Below are 16,756 nucleotides of genomic sequence, written 5' to 3'. Positions count from 1 at the left end.
GTCGTTATCAGGTCGCTCACACACTCACACTACTCATGATGGGTGGATGAATGGATGGACGATGATCTCAAGTGCAGTCCAACTGCATCCCAGTCATCCTACAAACACAGACTGCTGCTCCATTTGCATAGCCGCTGGGCATTGAGAGTGCAGCTACTGTAGCCGCGACACAAGAGCAAGAGCTAGAGCAAGTGGCAAATCTGATGACAAATTTAGCACACACACAGAATGCCGCATAGATAAGAAAGAGCCTCCGTTCGAGCGTCTCTGCCTCTGCGAGTGTTGCAATGGCGTCCGATCGTGATAGCAATCCGAAAAGCACTCGACATGTAATCGAGAATCGAGTGTCTATATGTACTCGCTTAAAGTGTATTATTTCGTAAAGCAGGCAACATGTGAGGCAAGGCGAGCGATTAAGTTAGTCAACAGGCAGAGGCGGAGGCGATTGGCAAACAGTCGGAGGAGCGGGCACCGATCGATCGATCAATATACAGAACAGCGAACAGAGAGCATTACATTGTGGAAAAGAGCTTTCGGATTCAGGGCTGGCTTAGCTTACAAGATAATCACTGTCGTGATCCGCAAAGTACTCGACAACAATCCAGTCCTCGGTATACGGCAAATAACGCAGTGCGGAGCTGACGAACAACAGATCACGGCAGTGATCGTTGCATGGCGGAGCCGGCAGCTCACGCATTTTGATATAACACGGTATCCGCGAGTTCTCAAAGTGATCGGCCACCTGCTGCGACTTTTCCAGATATCGTTTAAAGAACAGCATCGCGTATCGGGGGGAGAATCTTATGGTATAGCGGTGATTTATCAACTGATCAACGATCTATCATCGGGGATCTAGCAAAAAAGTTTTGCTTTTGGCAAAGAGAAGGCAGACACAAGGGTAAACCCAGGCCAATGAAATGCATTGGATGGGTAGATCGGTGCGATAGAGGGGCATATACGTAATATCTGTAGGATAGAGGGGCACATATAGCATATAGTGTATCTGTAGGATAGAGAAGTACATATAGTGTATCTGTAGGATAGAGGGGCGCATATAGTGTATCTGTAGGATAGAGAAGCACATATAGTGTATCTGTAGGATACAGGGGCACATATAGGGTATCTGTAGGATAGAGGGGCGCTTGTAGGGTATCTGTACGATAGAGGGGAACATTTAGTGTATCTATAGGATACAGGGGCACATATGTTGTATCTATAGGATACAGGGACACATATGTTGTATCTATAGGATACAGGGACACATATAGTGTATCTGTAGGATAGAGGGGCGCTTGTAGGGTATCTGTACGATAGAGGGGAACATTTAGTGTATCTATAGGATACAGGGGCACATATGTTGTATCTGTAGGATACAGGGGCACATATAGTGTATCTGTAGGATAGTTTTTCAGTCAGTTGTCTTTTCGTTTAAACTTAATTTGTTCTTTTACCATTTCGTTTTGGTTGTTTCTTTAGTTTTCGTTTTGGTTTTTCTTTTCTTTAGTTTTTCTTTGGTATTTGTATGCATATATTTGTCTTTTTTGTTGCCCTGTGTCCCTACAATTTTCATTGTTGTTTCGATAGGTGTGTGTGGGTGTGTGCCGTGTGATGATAAAATGAAAAGTTTTTACCTTAGCCAGCGACAACTGTCGATTGTTGCTGCGCCCGCTGTCGCGCTCATCCTTGGGCCGATCGCGATGCCGGCGACGGGAGCTCGAGTGCGAGGTCTCGTCCCTGTAGCGATATTTCTGATGCTGCCGCCGGCCCGTGGCGGGGGATTTGCGATGCGAACGCTTTGAGCGCTCCTTTCGCCGGCGGGAAGAGATGCTGTCATCGAAACTGCAAAAACGGAGAGAGGGAGATGCGATTAATATGGAGTGCGATCCAAGAATTACTTAACACTTGATGTGCGCGCGACTGCGAGTGCGGATGAATGGCCGGCCGTCCTTGGGGCGACGCCCAAGCCGCCAAGCGACCAAGTCAGAGAATTAGGAGAATTGGACAACCGGCAGTCAGTCGTAGCCGTCTGTCGTCTACATGGAAAGCTACTTAGCAGTGCGCTAAGCCGCTCCACGCTCTACGCTCCACGCTCGCCTTGCCACAGCCGACGTCGCACTCCTCGCGATCGGATTCTTGGGCCCAGCTGTGAGACGTGTGTTGGCGAATAAGTTTTGCGTTACCAATCAAGTTAATCAACTTGGCCCGGATGGCTACCTGGCTCTGGCTCGCTGGCTGGCTGGCTGGCTATCTAGCGGCAGCCCACCTTTGGGTAAATGCCTTTGAGAGTACTTCATCTGGTCTGGGGAAATGACACAATCCACAAAGTACTGCCACCAGAAGGTGAACCCAACAGCAGCCACGATCGAGGCCAGAAACTGTGTCAATAGCATCGGCAATAGGTAGCCAGAGCGCTGCTCTCATGATCATGTTCATGTTCATGTTACATCCACACCACACCCCCAGACACATCAGACACAACAAACAAAATCTCATGGTTCCAATCGAGATGCGGGTGGGCAGCGGCAGCAGCAGCAGCCAGAGATCTTTGCTGGCTGATGAATCAGCTGATCGGAAGATAACTGACCTATGCAGTGGCTGTGCCGCCTCGGATATGCTCGATTCAACAACAAACAAGAAGTCTGCGACTAGAGACTAGAGACCAGAGCCCAGAGCCATATGCTAATAAGGCAACTCTCATTGAAGCGATTACGAAAGTTTTTGTCGGTTTGCGATCGCCCACGTGGCCCCCAAAAAAAATCTATCTATCTATCGGTTGGGTCTCTTAAATTGGGCACAAATTATGGTGGAAGCAGAACCGAACAGAGAGCGAACAGACCGGAGAGGAGCGGAGAAGAGTGGCGGCAGCCGGCAGTGAAGCTGAAAGTGACTTTGACTACAAGTACGATCCGCGATCCACATACTCGTTCACACAGGCACTCAGACATGCACACTGGTGCAGCTACAGATACAGATACAGCAGCAGCAGCAGCGGTCATACAAATAGGAGTGAAATTTGGGAATGATTGACCTACACTGTCTTAAAACTTTAAAAAATTCATTCGATGTAACGATGGAGACATTTTCCTCCCTAAAAACTAAGCCTTTACTGTGCAAATTTGGCAAAAGAAACCGTTTTTGAGTCGGTTTGTCATAACATAGCATTTCCCTTAGATAAATATTGTAGGAATACCGATAGATAGATAATGACTATCGAAATCTGCCGATCCAAACAAATGGGAGTAGAATTGTAGCAGATACGGCCATTCATTTCATCTAAAAGAGAATGCAAAAACAAAATACATGTCGTGTGCAGGATCGAGACCGAGACTGATAGCTGTTCGACTCAAGTCTCGAGTTTTTGTTGAAATTAAAATTAAAATATAAATATTTTGTACTGATTCTAAACGTGATATCTCTATTCATTTGACCATAGCTGTGTGTACTGCGTCTGCCTACCAATTACTCGTACAACGCCATGACAAAAGCTCAAACGCCTGCGCACACTTCAAGAAATCAACTTGAACACACACGCAGATCGCAGCGGAGTGGAGTGGAGTGGAGAGGAGGGGATTCTACACCAACCTCTATGGTACCTCTATGCTACCTCTATGGCTGTGCCTTTGGGCCAAAAATCCAAAAAGCAGCTGACAGATAAAGTGATCTTTGACTGGCGTCTGTCGAGAAGGCCCCATATGGGGCTGCTGGCTTACGGTAGTTAATAAAAGGAATATCTCTATAGGAGCGCATGCGAGCATGTTCTTTCAGCATTTTGATTAATGACACGCTGCGTGCAAATTAGAACAACTTTTATGGCCAACTATAATTGGATATTAATGATTCAGATACAGATTGAGATTCAGAATCCGATTTCGGTTTCGATTTTGGTCAGAGTGGAAAAGAGTGTTCACACTTGTGCGGGAAGTAGGAAGCGAATGGCAAAGCCAGTTTATAATAGCCGCCCGATTTGGGTCGGATCATTTTTAGACAGACTGTTCTGTGTGCCTGAGCCTGTGACTGTCTGTCGGAGAGATAATTGGCCCAATAAAATATTACACTCAAGGCAACCGAAGAAATCGACGAAAGCCACGTTTGACCCAAAAGAACTTCCAGAAATAAAACCAAAGCAAACACAAGGGTTATAAAAGGGCTTGCCAGGCGAGGAAAACTCCGATGTGAAATCGAAATAGATAAGATAAATATCCATGGAACATTTTCCAGACACAAGATATAGCCACCATGTGGGCAATAGTTGTGTGGTGCTGGGGTGTTATGGAACATCGATTATCACGATGATCGGAAGGTGATTGCAGGAGTTTGACTGTTTTTTTGCTTTGAGTGGTAATAAGTTATGACAGTACCATGGGAAAGACGATAAGATATGGCCACAAAGTGGGAGAGAATCCAATAAGAGGTTCCCAGGGGTGATTGACACAAAGTTTGCTAAACAAATCGAAGACTCAATGTGATCGCACCCATATTGGCGGAGCGTTTCATCACTCAAAGGACTGCCCTTGAGGGTTCTGCCAGATTACAGATTACAGATTACAGATATTGCCTTTGCTCTAGCCTTGATTTTTTCGCAGGCCTAAAGATGATACAGCATTTATATGGCCAGGCCTAGCCTTAATTCTGATTTTCTGCTGTTATCATGGCGCACACCAATTCCTTTATTGCAGCGAAGACCTTGACCGATTCTTGCAGCCAATTGCGGTTTTCTTTGTATTCAAGCAACATTTCCCTTCTCGCAATTAATGCCAAATGCAATGCAATTAAACAAAAGACAAACATCATTCAATGTCTTGACCAACTTCCTTAATGGCTGGCAATTTGTACGAACACCTTTCCAACTTTTTTCCACGACAAGAAATACCATATATTATTTGCGCATGGCGATCTAGCAGGTGAGATAGGAACAAGAAAGAATTCCATTTAAACAACAGTACGAAAGCCAGAAGAATACTATTAAAAAATGCCATAAAAATGGTAGTTAAAATTTCAGAAGACTACTATTATAAATGCCAGAAAAATTAATAAAAAATATCAGTAAAATCCAAGTGAATACTAGCATAATATCATAGAATAACAGCAGAATATGTACTTAAAGAAATACGATTTAGAAGGAACGATGAAGCTCTGTTTTCAAATACCATTTGGGGACTGAGCAAATCAGAGACATGCACAGAAAATAGTATCTTATACGGGATGTGTGCTGTGTTATTGAATTATGAAATTAATCATTCAAAAACCAGTTTATTTGTTGCTGTTTTTTTTTTTTTTTTTTAGTATTTTTTGTCATGATTTACATAGAGCACACCGAACCGAACCGAACCGCAGCTGAGGCTGAGAGTGAGACACTTTAAACCCACCAGAGAGCTTGTGGCTGCTGCGACTGTGGAGCTGCCTGCCTGCACTGCCGACAAACATTCAGCTGCGGGTGGGGCCAGGGGAGGGAGGGGGGCGGGGTCTCCCTCTCCGATGCGATGGCTGTGCTTTTTGTGGTGCGGTGCTGTTTGACCCTGAAATTGCCATAAATACATTAAGCAAAAGCGTAGCGCACATATGTGAAGTTCCCTCCTCCCTCGACCCACCGCCATCGCTCCCTGTCCCTCTGTCTTTTGCGCTTGTACAAATTAAACATTTAAAGCCCAAGTAAATGTACAAATGCCATAAAATAGCGTTAACAATTGGATACCAATTTTCGCTACGATTGAAGTGAAGAAGTAATGCGTCACTTCGAAAATTTAACGAAGTAAAGCCTCGCCAGAGGTTGAATAGCCCCCGAAAAATGCCGCAGAGTAATAAATAGTTCAAGGTTCAAGCCTTCGAGGGTTTATGAACCAGGCCGTATGACACACTGATACAAGAGCTCGATAAATTTCTATCTTTGCGATGGATTGACAGTTCATCAAGTGAGTTATCCCCGAGATATTTCCCATTTCGGATCAACAAACTCAAAACACACACAAAGAGCGGCTGATCTTCCAAGGTCTGGTCATTGAACATGCCAAATACGTGTTACTAGCTCAGTAAATATTTGGTTTGTGATTGACGATGAATTTCCTCACAAATTTCTGATTTGTCAATCAATAAAATAAAAAACCGCGAGGTTTGTTCTATAAATATTTATCTTTGAGATATTTCCAAGTTTTTTTAAGCATAAGACCCATTTGGTTCTACACGATTCTTTGCTCCTACACGTCATGCAGCAGTGCCCCTCGGCTCAGCCTGGATCCATACTGCATTTTTGTATGTAATTTATCCCTTAATAAAACCTTAATTCCCCATAGATCCAATAAGAAAGAATCGCATGATTCTCTGGCTTCTTTAAGATCTATCATTTATCTTTTCTTCCCCTTTTTTCAGAAGACATGCCATCCCTGATTTATCGAACTCGTATAACCAACTTTATACGCGATTCTTCGTCTTTGTTCGATTCTGTTTAGCCGCTCATTGATTAGGCGACAGAGGTCAGTACTATAAATACTTATACATACGCATATTTCTGGTGTTCAACTGAAACATAATGAGAAACCGGAATTTTCGGATTCGATCCGATACGAAACGATTCGAGAACAGGTATACGGAGGAGGGGTGAGCGTAAGTGGTCTTTGGGGCATGCAAATTATTGTCGCGCGCTCCTTAACTGACAAAAGAAATGCCGTTACGTTACAAATATTGTTATAAGTTTTTATGAACAAAAAGAATGAGTAAGTGGCCAAGTATGTTAACAGCCCAACGGCCCGGTCCAAACACAGCTGTGGATTATGCAAATCCATTTGGGTGGCAGCTCTCCGAATGCGGGGCACTTGTCAGTGGCAATAGCAGGAGATCATTGGGTTGATGTTGGCCAATTGCAAGGTCATTGATTGCCACACACAGAAAACAGAAAACAGACAACAGACAAACAGAGAGATGAGCACTGCAAATAAAGCAGATGATGCCTTTGTTCGAGACAGAGAGACGGGAGAGGCACCACTCCTATAAGGAGGAGGAGCCATCCAATGGACGGACAGAGGAAGCGACTTTCCACACAGAGAGCTGACGGTCATGTCAGGTTCAAGTAATGCCTGATGTCTCAAATGCTTGACTCAAAGTCGCTTTGAATCCGTCAGTCAACGAGAGAGAGAGAGGGAGAGGGAGAGATCGGAGATTGGGGTTCGCCGGATCGGGGCTCGCGGTTCAATGAACGTAATGTAATTTACCCCGAGAGAGAGAGAGCTACTCCTCCTCCTCCTCCGGTCTGTGTGCCGGCCATTACTGTTAACGAAAACAAACAACAGTTAAAGCGAACGACAGGCCAAAAATTAAATATGCCAGAGCCCCCCCCCCCTACCGCTGTAGCCCCCTCTAAGCCGCTCTTAAATACAAAAAAGGAAGCGTTGAGAATTTTTCGCTTCGATTTAAATCAAGTCTAGAGTCTCTGCTCTCCGCCACCCTCCTTCTCTTCTGAAGTGATTTACCCGAGAGTCGTTTCGGGGGTTTTGGGGGTGTACGGGTTTCGTTATTCCGAGTAGTCAATCACCTTTCGGGCTCTGACTGTTTATAGGAAGTCAATAAAATGCATTAAAATCATTTCGTATAAACATTAAACAGCCAACCCAGACTGCTCTGCTGTTGCATCCATTATTTACTTGTGTTTTTGTTTTTTTTTTTTAATTTTTTGTCGATTTATTTATGGTTTTCATTGGGACTGTCTGCTGCTGGCTGTCGGAAACTGCTCGAGAATGCTGCTGATTGCTGAATGTAAGCTCAAGATCTAAGCTTTATGGCCGGGCGCTTTTCTGACGGCGGTAGCAGCATCGATTATGATCGTATATGGGTCTGCGGCGACAGGTCCGGTTTTAGATCGTGATAAACGTCAGATAAATGAACTCGAGAGCTCCAACAAAATACAAACAAAATGCAAACAAAAAACGCGACAAATTCAAAGCCAAAAGACATTATCGTCTTAACAGAATTCATTCTGCGTGGCCGCTCCCATGAGCGGACAGGGCCTATTAGGCTCATTTAAAGAGATAGAGAGAACAGAGAGGGAAACAGCTGCTGACAAAAGGGAAACAAAAGAAGAGCTACTGAGGAATGTCTCCAAAGGATATTGGCAATTAAAAGATGCACAACATACTAAATACAACAGGTGTAAACCAGAAAACCATGAAGCCAGGGTCCGATGACACGAATTTTAAAATGCTCTTCAAGTTGGACGATCGCCCAGTCCTGACGTTTGGAGTAGCGGCACACGTGCCGCGACACCACTGTACACGGTACTTAGGTTGTCTATAGGAAATCATATGATTTATGCAACTTCCACCTAATAACAAATGCGAGCATAAACCTATTCATTTATTACTATGGCGACTACATAATATTAGTGATCCGATCCGGCTTATTCTGCCTTATAGGGTTTTCTGCATAGAAACAGAAGGACGGATGGATGCTGATTTAAAATATACAATATATATTGTATAGAGAAGAAGCAGGATCGGATCACTATGTTTACTTTTACTTTATTTACTTTATGATTATATTTACAGTCGAACTTCTATATAGCAAATATCAACGGGAATGCGTTATACGGAAAATTCGTATGATAGAATTCATTTCTGCAGAGTATAGCATTGCAGTGTTCTATAAATAAATTCCTTATATAGAAAAGATCGTTTTAAAGAAGTTCGTAAGAGAGAAGTACGGCTGTATTTGGTTTTTTCATTCCCGCTCCCGAATCTCGGGCGCGCACTGATGCATTCTGTTTTTGCATTCTCGGGACAGAGACTCGTTCGCTAACACTTTTTCTTCAAGCTGTCTTGTGAGCTCTGGCGCCAAAATAAATCTAATAGGAGTTGGGGTTCTAGGAGATCCCTACTTCTGTGCATTACAAACGTCTTAATAATTGTATAATACTTTACCTCTTCAAGGGTATACGAATTAGTGCAGGAAAGCTAGTTTCAAGTTTCAGAACGTGTTTTTAAATAACATAAACTGAAATTTATAACAAATCTTAATATCACAATGATTTTAGATTAGATCGGATGTCGGAAAAAGTGTTAATTGTTTGCTGAACATTAAGTTTAGTTCTCTCAAGCGAAAAACTGGCACTCAGACCTCAGGGAGGGATACCTAGAAAGTTCTTTCAAAATGAGGCCAAAACTCTTGGGGCATAAGGCCTAAGTCAACAAATGGAGTATGCCCTGTAGATCGCTGCTAAAAGCTCTCGAAGCAGCAACAACAGCAGTTGCACAACCCGGCGCTTGAGTTGCCTAATGAGTCGTCGTCGACGTCCGACTATTTGGACAGAACCGCACACACAGACCGCTCATAAGTAGGGGCGGTGTGCTTGACCAAATTTGGGAGAGAGATCTTGAACCGAATCATAGCGGCACAGCGCCAACAAATACAAAAAACAAAACAAGATTCAATTGGAGAGGCGATGGAGGGGATCGGACTTTTAAATGAAGTGCGGACAGAACGCTTAGTCAGCGGCTGGAGAGAGAAGAGGAGTGGACGTGGACGTGGACCACTCAAGGTCTAGGCTCCAGTTTCCGCATGCCGTTTGCCGAGTGCTGAATGCTGAATGCTGAAGAGACACTCACTTATACTCACACGTCGTGGACCCCAAGTGCTCGGACCGACGGCGCTGCTGTTGCTGTTGCTGTTGCTGTTGGTGTTGCTGTGGTTGCTGCTGCTTGTTGTGGCATGTGTTTCTGTGATTGTTGTTGTTCCCATCCGATACTCCCGATGATGGCAACAGCACGCGGTCGGGATAGAGCGGCTTGGGAGCCCACGAGGCAGCTGCCACATAGATGTCCGTCCTGGGGGTGGAGGGCGTCGTGTCGGGCTCGGGAGTGCCCGCCGCATAGCTATAGTAACCATCCTCGGGCTCGTCCACCACCGAGAGGCGATGCTTCGATTGGGAGACGCTCTGGTGGTCGTCGCTGTAGAGATACTCGTGCATGGAGCGGGCGTACTTGTTGCTCTTGCGCCTCTGCTGGGCGGGAGTCAGCTGGCAGCTGCTGGCGCTGTGCTCGGGTGATGACCGGATCCAGGAGCTGGCTGGGACATACTGCCGCTGCTGGCGGCTCTGAACGAGCTTGGAGAAGTCCACGTAGAGCGACTCATCGGTGGCAGGCTTGCGCTGGAACTCGTCGGCGTGAATGTCCTCCACATCCTCGTCGCCGTAGTCCTCGTCATCGTCGTGCGGTGTGGTGGCGGCGCCCACAGAGCTGTAGAAACTATAGTTGCTGGAGGATTGCGAGTAGGAGCGATTGCGGTTGCTGCCATAGAACTCCTCCTCGAAGGGCAGGCCCTGGGGGAACTTGTTCGAGAAGGCCTTCTTCAGTCGCGGCGAGTCGTGGGAGTCGCTAGAGCCGGTCGAGGAGCTGCCGCCGCCGCCAGCCCCGTTGCTGGTGGCGGTGCACCCATTGCGCTGCTTGAAACTCAGCTTGGGCGTGGCCGGCAGCTGCCTACGCTGTGCCAAAGGAGTGGCAACGACTCCTCCTCCTCCTCCTCCTCCTGTGAGATCATTGGTGGTTTGCCTGCTACGCCCGGCCACAGTCGGTGGCTGCGGTGCCGGATAGTTCTTGCTGGAACGCTGCGTGAGGCGCGCCCCTGGGCAGTTCTCCTTGGCGGGCTTGCCCGCCGTCTGGTGGGTGCGCTTCTGGCTCGTGGGTGTCCCCATCTGGCTGGGAACTGCTGCTGCTGACTGATACTGTTTTCTGGCAGTGCTGGGCGTGGGTCCAGGACGTGGCGGCTGCTGCTGGGCGCTGCTCGGTGGTGCCGGCGCCCTTGCCTTGCCATGCCGCAAGGCGGCCGAGGACGAGGAGCAGGTGGTTTCAATGCGACGAATGAGCTTCGGTGTCAGCGGCTTGAAGCTGCTGCTGCTGTTCACTCCTAGTCTTTGCTGGTGGGGATTGGGATTGTGGGACTCCTGCTGCACTTTGTGGCGGTTGTTGCTGCTGCTGCTGCTGCTGCAGTAGCTGCTGCGCCACGGCTGCTGGCGCACGAAGCTGCCACCACCGCCTGGCGCGACTGTTGCTGTGGCCGCCGCTGCCTGCTGGTGAATCGAGGATGACGAGGACGATGATGAGGCTGCTGTGTTCTTGCTTCGATGTCCACCTGGAGCTCCCGCGCCTGGCGTTGATTTCACCATCACCCGTGTGCTGATGTTGGCTCCATTGCTGCTCAGTGGCTGCGAGGTTCCGGATCCTGCCACTTGACCATTGTTGGGGCTATTGTTGTTGCTGCAACTGCCTCGCGGCACTCGAAAGGAGCTGTATGGCCGAAAGCCATTGCCGTATTGCTGTCCAACGATGGGCATTTTGTTAGCTTTTTTGTTATTTGTTTTTCCAAGTTGTTATTTGTTTCGTTCGCTGCTCGGGTTAATTATTCGTAATTTCAGTTGATCTTTCCACAGTCCGGTGTGGGGATGGGCGTTGAAATTTAAACTGCTCTGAAGGCATTTACTTTAAACGCGTGCGCTTTGTGGATCGTTTCTCTATATCTTAATCTCTTCTTGTTGCTGCTATATCTTTATCGTTATCATTTGTTTGGCATTTCCGCGGCGTTCAGCTGCTTTTATTAATTGAGTTGAGATTGTGGTTTAGATCTAATTCCGAATGCTGTGCACACACTTCGACTCCGACAGTCGACTGTCGCCTGTCCCGAACATACTACAGAGACAGACCCCAGAGACCCGACGATCCCGCGGCCCGTGCCTCGCCTTGTTCGCTGTTGCTGTTGTAATTAGCGCCCCTACCCCACACCACCCCCCTTTTGGTGCGGCCTCCTTTGGGGGCGAGACTCTGGGCTGCATTTGTGCGACTTCTTCTTGGCCGCATTTCATTTGTGTTGGCTCAGCAGTAAGCGGAGGGCCAACAATTGAATTAGCTGCTGCTCGAAAATAGCCCTGAACCTTGGCAACGATTTTCCCCCGCACACAAATCCAATTGGCAAGTTCATTGATAAGACCCCCAGACCGGAATCCGCATCCCCAAAAGCCCCTTGCCGAACCAGTTAATGCTTTATGCAATGCCAGCCTGGCCAGCCAGCGCCAACAGAAATACGTTAGTAGAAAGTGTCTGCAGCAGCACAAAGACCCGACCAGCCAGCAGCCAGCAGCCAGCAGCTCACCGAACTGGCCAACAGGTCCTCCTCCTCCTTCCTCTGCTTCGTCTCCTGCTCCGACCAGTTTTCACAATTTTTACTTTTTTAACCTGATTCAAAAAGGAAACACAAGTCTTCGTCTGCCCCAGCAGACGCTGAAGCCTTGTGGATACCCTCTTGGAGAACGATGGGTCTCTATCAATATAATGGAATTTATTATTTTTTACGTTTCCTTTTTTTTATTCTCACTTCCCTTCTTTTGTGAATGGCAAACATCTGTTCCAAACCGAAATACACCTTCTCTCTTCAAGGGTACAAAAACAATTGGAAGCCAATGTTGGATCAAACCCAAACAACTTGTTGCGCAGAGGCTGAGTCAAACGGCGACGCGACGAGACCCCCACGAGCCACGGGCCATGAGTAATGACATCTATCGGAAATGCGTGCAAAATCCCTTGCACAATAAAACAACACAATCAACACGTCCGGTCCCAACTGCAAGCACCCCCCCACCCCACCCCACTCTGCCCTACTCGTCTCTCCTCTCCGATAAGACGGTAGGCGTCTTGCGGCGGCGTCATAGTTGCTGCGATATCTTATCGGACCCTAGTTAACCCAAAAGTAGCCCGAGTTGTTCCCCAAAATGTGTGCACAGCATTGGGGCCCACTAAATTAAAAATTCAATGGATGGAAACACTGTCATTTTTGGCCAGGATGCACAAATCACACGCGGTTCGCTGGCTTCGGTTCCCCACTCAATATGCAGTGCACACACACAAAACACTTGACAGCTGCATTTGTTAAAGATTATGAACAATATTTTAGCCGTTTCTTGGTGGCTTGAGGCGGCTTTACTTTTTATATATTTTCTATAAAACACTTTTTTGTTTAGGTTGCACGGCGGCGGCGACGACCGAAGAAGGCAGCAGCAGCACCTCCATTCATTCGCTTGCAAGTTGTCGGTTCGGACTGATTTCGTTCGGGATGTGTTCGCAGCGAACAAGTGTCGGTTGGGGCCCCAGCTCGGGTCTCGCTGCTCGACTTCGCTGCTCACACGCACACAGAGACACACACAGCACACCGCACACCGCACACATTTCCAGTTTACAGTTGATCGATCGAGCATGCTGTGACGCTGAATTCGCCCCAACAGAGTCATTTCGCCTTCGCCGCAGTCCGATGCGTGATACGAAATTTCTTTTTGTAACAATTTACATAAAAACTGATTGAAATTGAGAATTAATCAAAGACAATCAAATGCGAAAAGCGGAAGAACATTTCAGACTATTTCCAAATTGACAGATTCGGTTGTGATTTTCATATTTGGACAGAAGATACAACATTTTTGGGGGGGACTTCCGCGTTGCAGCAGGCGGCAGGCGGCGGGCGGCAGGCGCATGAATAATGAGAAAACAGAGACCAGACTTTGGCAATTAATCTGCCGACAGTCGATCTCTATCTCTCTCGCTCTCCTTGGTTCAAGAACACTTATTAAGCGTGTTTTATTGCTAAATTCAAAAGGTTAATAAACAATGTCGAATGGCGCACATGAAAAACGTCATTTTATCGCACAAAGAAAGCGGCTGCTAGTGGCAGATAAATGAGACAACTCCTCGGGCGGGGGAGGAGAGACTCTTGACGCTGGATGCTGCTCTTTATCTGTGAGTGCCCCTCGTTGTGGTAATTCCTAAAAAGGCCACGCCAAGTGCATTAAACAATAATAAATGCGACAACTTCGTTGCGCCTCACTGTCCCGTCTCGTTGTCCCGTCCGTCTTTCTGCGCGTTGTTTTGAGTAATATGCAAATACTCTTTAAATACGCAGGCGCATAAATTAAGGCAAGGAAATGCCACAGCAATGGACAGGCACAGACAGCCACCTCCCCCCCAGGATCGGTGCCACCAAGCCCGCCTCCGAAGGGGGTCAAACGCACAAAGAAATCGCTGAATCTGAATCTGACTTAATTTACAGTAAGCCGACTCGAGAGGATGACTCTCCCATCACACTTGGCCTCCAGCACCAGCCCGACTCTGTCCAGGAACAAGCGAAAATTTCACTTGCCTTTTATGGCCAAATGTTAATTTGTCTTTCGGGCCACGACTGCTGCTGCTTGGCCATTAAATACACGACTGCCTACAAGCCATTCAAAAGAAAGCGAGTCCAAGGAGTCCCCGCCGCCATCAACCAGCAACAGATGCGTGGGCAGGACACTCTGACTGGATGGTCGCTGCCACTGCCACTTCCACTGACACCCTGGACATAACCATGGACTGATGACTGCTTGGAAATACCCGTGGATCGGTGAGTAGAACCTGTTCGACCGCCGTTAAACTAATCATTTCCAGGAAACACTTTTCCCATTCATATTTTGTGTGAAACAATTTGATGCCACTATTTTTTAGGGGAAGTGAAAAGATGATTTACTGGCAAGAAATTAAGAAACTAGACTTCCACAAAAACGGAAGATCACCTAAAATACAGCCTCAAGAAAGTGAGACAATCTAAGATTGTCATATGTAGAAAATTCACATAGCACATTTTGGCAAACAGAGACCTAAACAGAGATCAATGTCAATACAAGCCTACACGGATCTTGCCATAATGTACAAATGTGCAATTTATGGGAATACACAAGGTTCTAGGGGAAAAGCGCGAGCATGTTCCTCAAAACGTTGGTAAAAATCCCTTTTCAAACGAAAAACTAATGTTTAGTCTTCTTTAAGGTCAAACATCAGAAAAATCAAACAAAATAGAAACTTACGTGGGCTCCTTGGGTATGGGGATAGCGTTCTTTGCATCTAGCTCGTGCCTCCTTCGCTTGGCCGCGGACCTGGTGTGATGTGTCTTGGTAATGCGGGGCCTATTTATAAAATTTGAAATAATAATAATTGAAATTTGCCAATGATATAGTACATGCACACAACCCAACTCAAGAGAGAGAGATAGAATAGAACTTACGGCGACGGTACTTCTGGCATGGGTGGCGAATGGTCGGCAGTGTCGAGTCGTCTCCGCTTGTCTCGTGTGCCGGCCGAGGAGCGATCCCTTGAATGGTGGCGTCTCCGTGTTCTGGGCATCTTTAAAATCGAGATTTGAATCGCATATAAGTATATGAATTGTCTATGAGTTATGAGGCAAAGGATACTGTGATTGTGAGGCTATGTAAATCGGACAAAGTAAAAAGTGTTTGGCAGCTGCCTGCCTCCGTCTCCGCCTCCCCCCATCAACGCTCCGTGCAAAGGTGAGTAGAGTGGGAAATACAGCTGGCACGCCATGTACATGCACATATACCCCTTCACACAACACACACACCTACATATATTAATTGCAATGCTGTTCGTGTGGGGAAATCAGCCCACAATGCACACCTTTTTAAGGGGGGTGGGGATGGGAGGCATTGCAAGCATTTTGGAGAAACTTCAACTAAACGGAGGAACTACCTTTCAACTCTGGCTATTTGTTTTAGCACGCGGAGACACTCTTAGAAAGCCAGAAAAGCAGCGCGAAATTGATTTTTGTTGTATTGTCTTTGACCCAGCAGCGCGTCTTTTTCGTCTCCAATTTACGCAGCTGCTTGTGGAAGCGTGTGTTGGCCAATATTGTTTGGCCACGGCCGGAATTTGCAACTCTACCCTCGGGGGGTTGCTTTACTATTTGGTTCACCTCAATAGCCACCGATCACTGGGCTAATTGCAATCCTTTCTACGCAAATTGTGTCTTTTTTCAATAATTCACGTCACTTCGTTATTAAATTCACCACGTCTGAGGCCAAGAGCTGCCATGTTGGTTTAGCGATTGCAGCAGAGCTGCCAACTCATTGGAAAAACGTGCGCCCAAGCAATATATTTGGTTGTTTTTGTTTCCTACATAGTATAAAGCGGCATTATTTTAAAAGACTCGCAGTTGCAGTTTTAGAATAGATTTTAATTATAGAAACACATTATATTTCCGCCATTTCCCATAGGAAATGGCAACACTGCTGCGCGCGTGTTTGTTGCAAATCAGCCGTTCACACGCTCGTGTGTTTATGTGTGCGTGTCTGTGCCATGGGTATCGGGTGCAGGTAGCGGCGCCGGAGACAACAGCTCTTTTCCCCCAGATATCATGAATGGTTAGGCTTACTTTGCGTTGATTTTCCACTATCTTACCTCTTCCTCTTTCTGTTGATCGAACTGCGTTGTACCTGCTGGCTTTAGTGGGGGCGCTGACAGCGCTAGATATGGCGATCTGGGCGAATACAGGCGTTTCCACAATTCTTTCAAGACTTGGGATAGCGATTGCCAGGATAAATTTACTGCCTGTACGATGCTCGAGTACATGAGTTATCCCTTTAAATGAATGCAGCACAGGTGATGATAGCATTGGTCCGTCTGCCGCGGTATTTCTATATTTTCCCTCGGGCTTGGCTAGTTTTTTGGCGGACTTTTGTGCCTGACTATTCTGGCCGACGCGGAGTAAACCTATTGCACATTAGCTTCTCGCTCTCGGCCCTCATCTCGAATGCTTTTCTGACCTTGATGTTTGTTTATTTAATGCACTGAAATGGATACGCTCTCTAAATTATAGCAAAACAAGCAAATTGAATTTTCCCGGAGCGCGTCTGTGACAGCGGACCAGTGTGACCGCGGATTTATCGTTAAAATATACCGTCCGACCCTCA

At 46.7% G+C, this 16,756-nt stretch overlaps 1 protein-coding gene across 3 annotated transcripts in view; it reads right to left on the bottom strand.

Moving 5' to 3' along the window:
• LOC108155300 (serine/threonine-protein kinase Doa) overlaps positions 1-16,712 on the bottom strand; it is a 40,097-nt gene extending 23,385 nt beyond the window's left edge. The window contains exons 1-4 of one of the 3 annotated variants that reach the window (XM_033388601.1): positions 16,245-16,712; positions 15,055-15,173; positions 14,858-14,956; positions 1,632-1,839 (exon numbers count right to left, since the gene is read on the bottom strand). In XM_033388601.1, coding sequence (XP_033244492.1) covers positions 1,632-1,839; positions 14,858-14,956; positions 15,055-15,173; positions 16,245-16,415 — 597 coding nt within the window. In that variant the 5' untranslated portion in view covers positions 16,416-16,712. Of the gene's footprint in view, positions 1-1,631; positions 1,840-9,587; positions 11,640-14,857; positions 14,957-15,054; positions 15,174-16,244 lie in introns of those variants that run through there. The other 2 variants (XM_033388596.1, XM_033388597.1) reach the window with 2 other exon arrangements.
• Positions 16,713-16,756: the final 44 nt, after the last annotated feature.

The sequence above is a fragment of the Drosophila miranda genome, chromosome 2 (assembly GCF_003369915.1).
Source record: "Drosophila miranda strain MSH22 chromosome 2, D.miranda_PacBio2.1, whole genome shotgun sequence".
Lineage (NCBI taxonomy): Eukaryota > Metazoa > Arthropoda > Insecta > Diptera > Drosophilidae > Drosophila > Drosophila miranda.
Note: the sequence above shows the minus strand (reverse complement) of the source record. Positions and strands in the feature narration are given on the sequence as shown.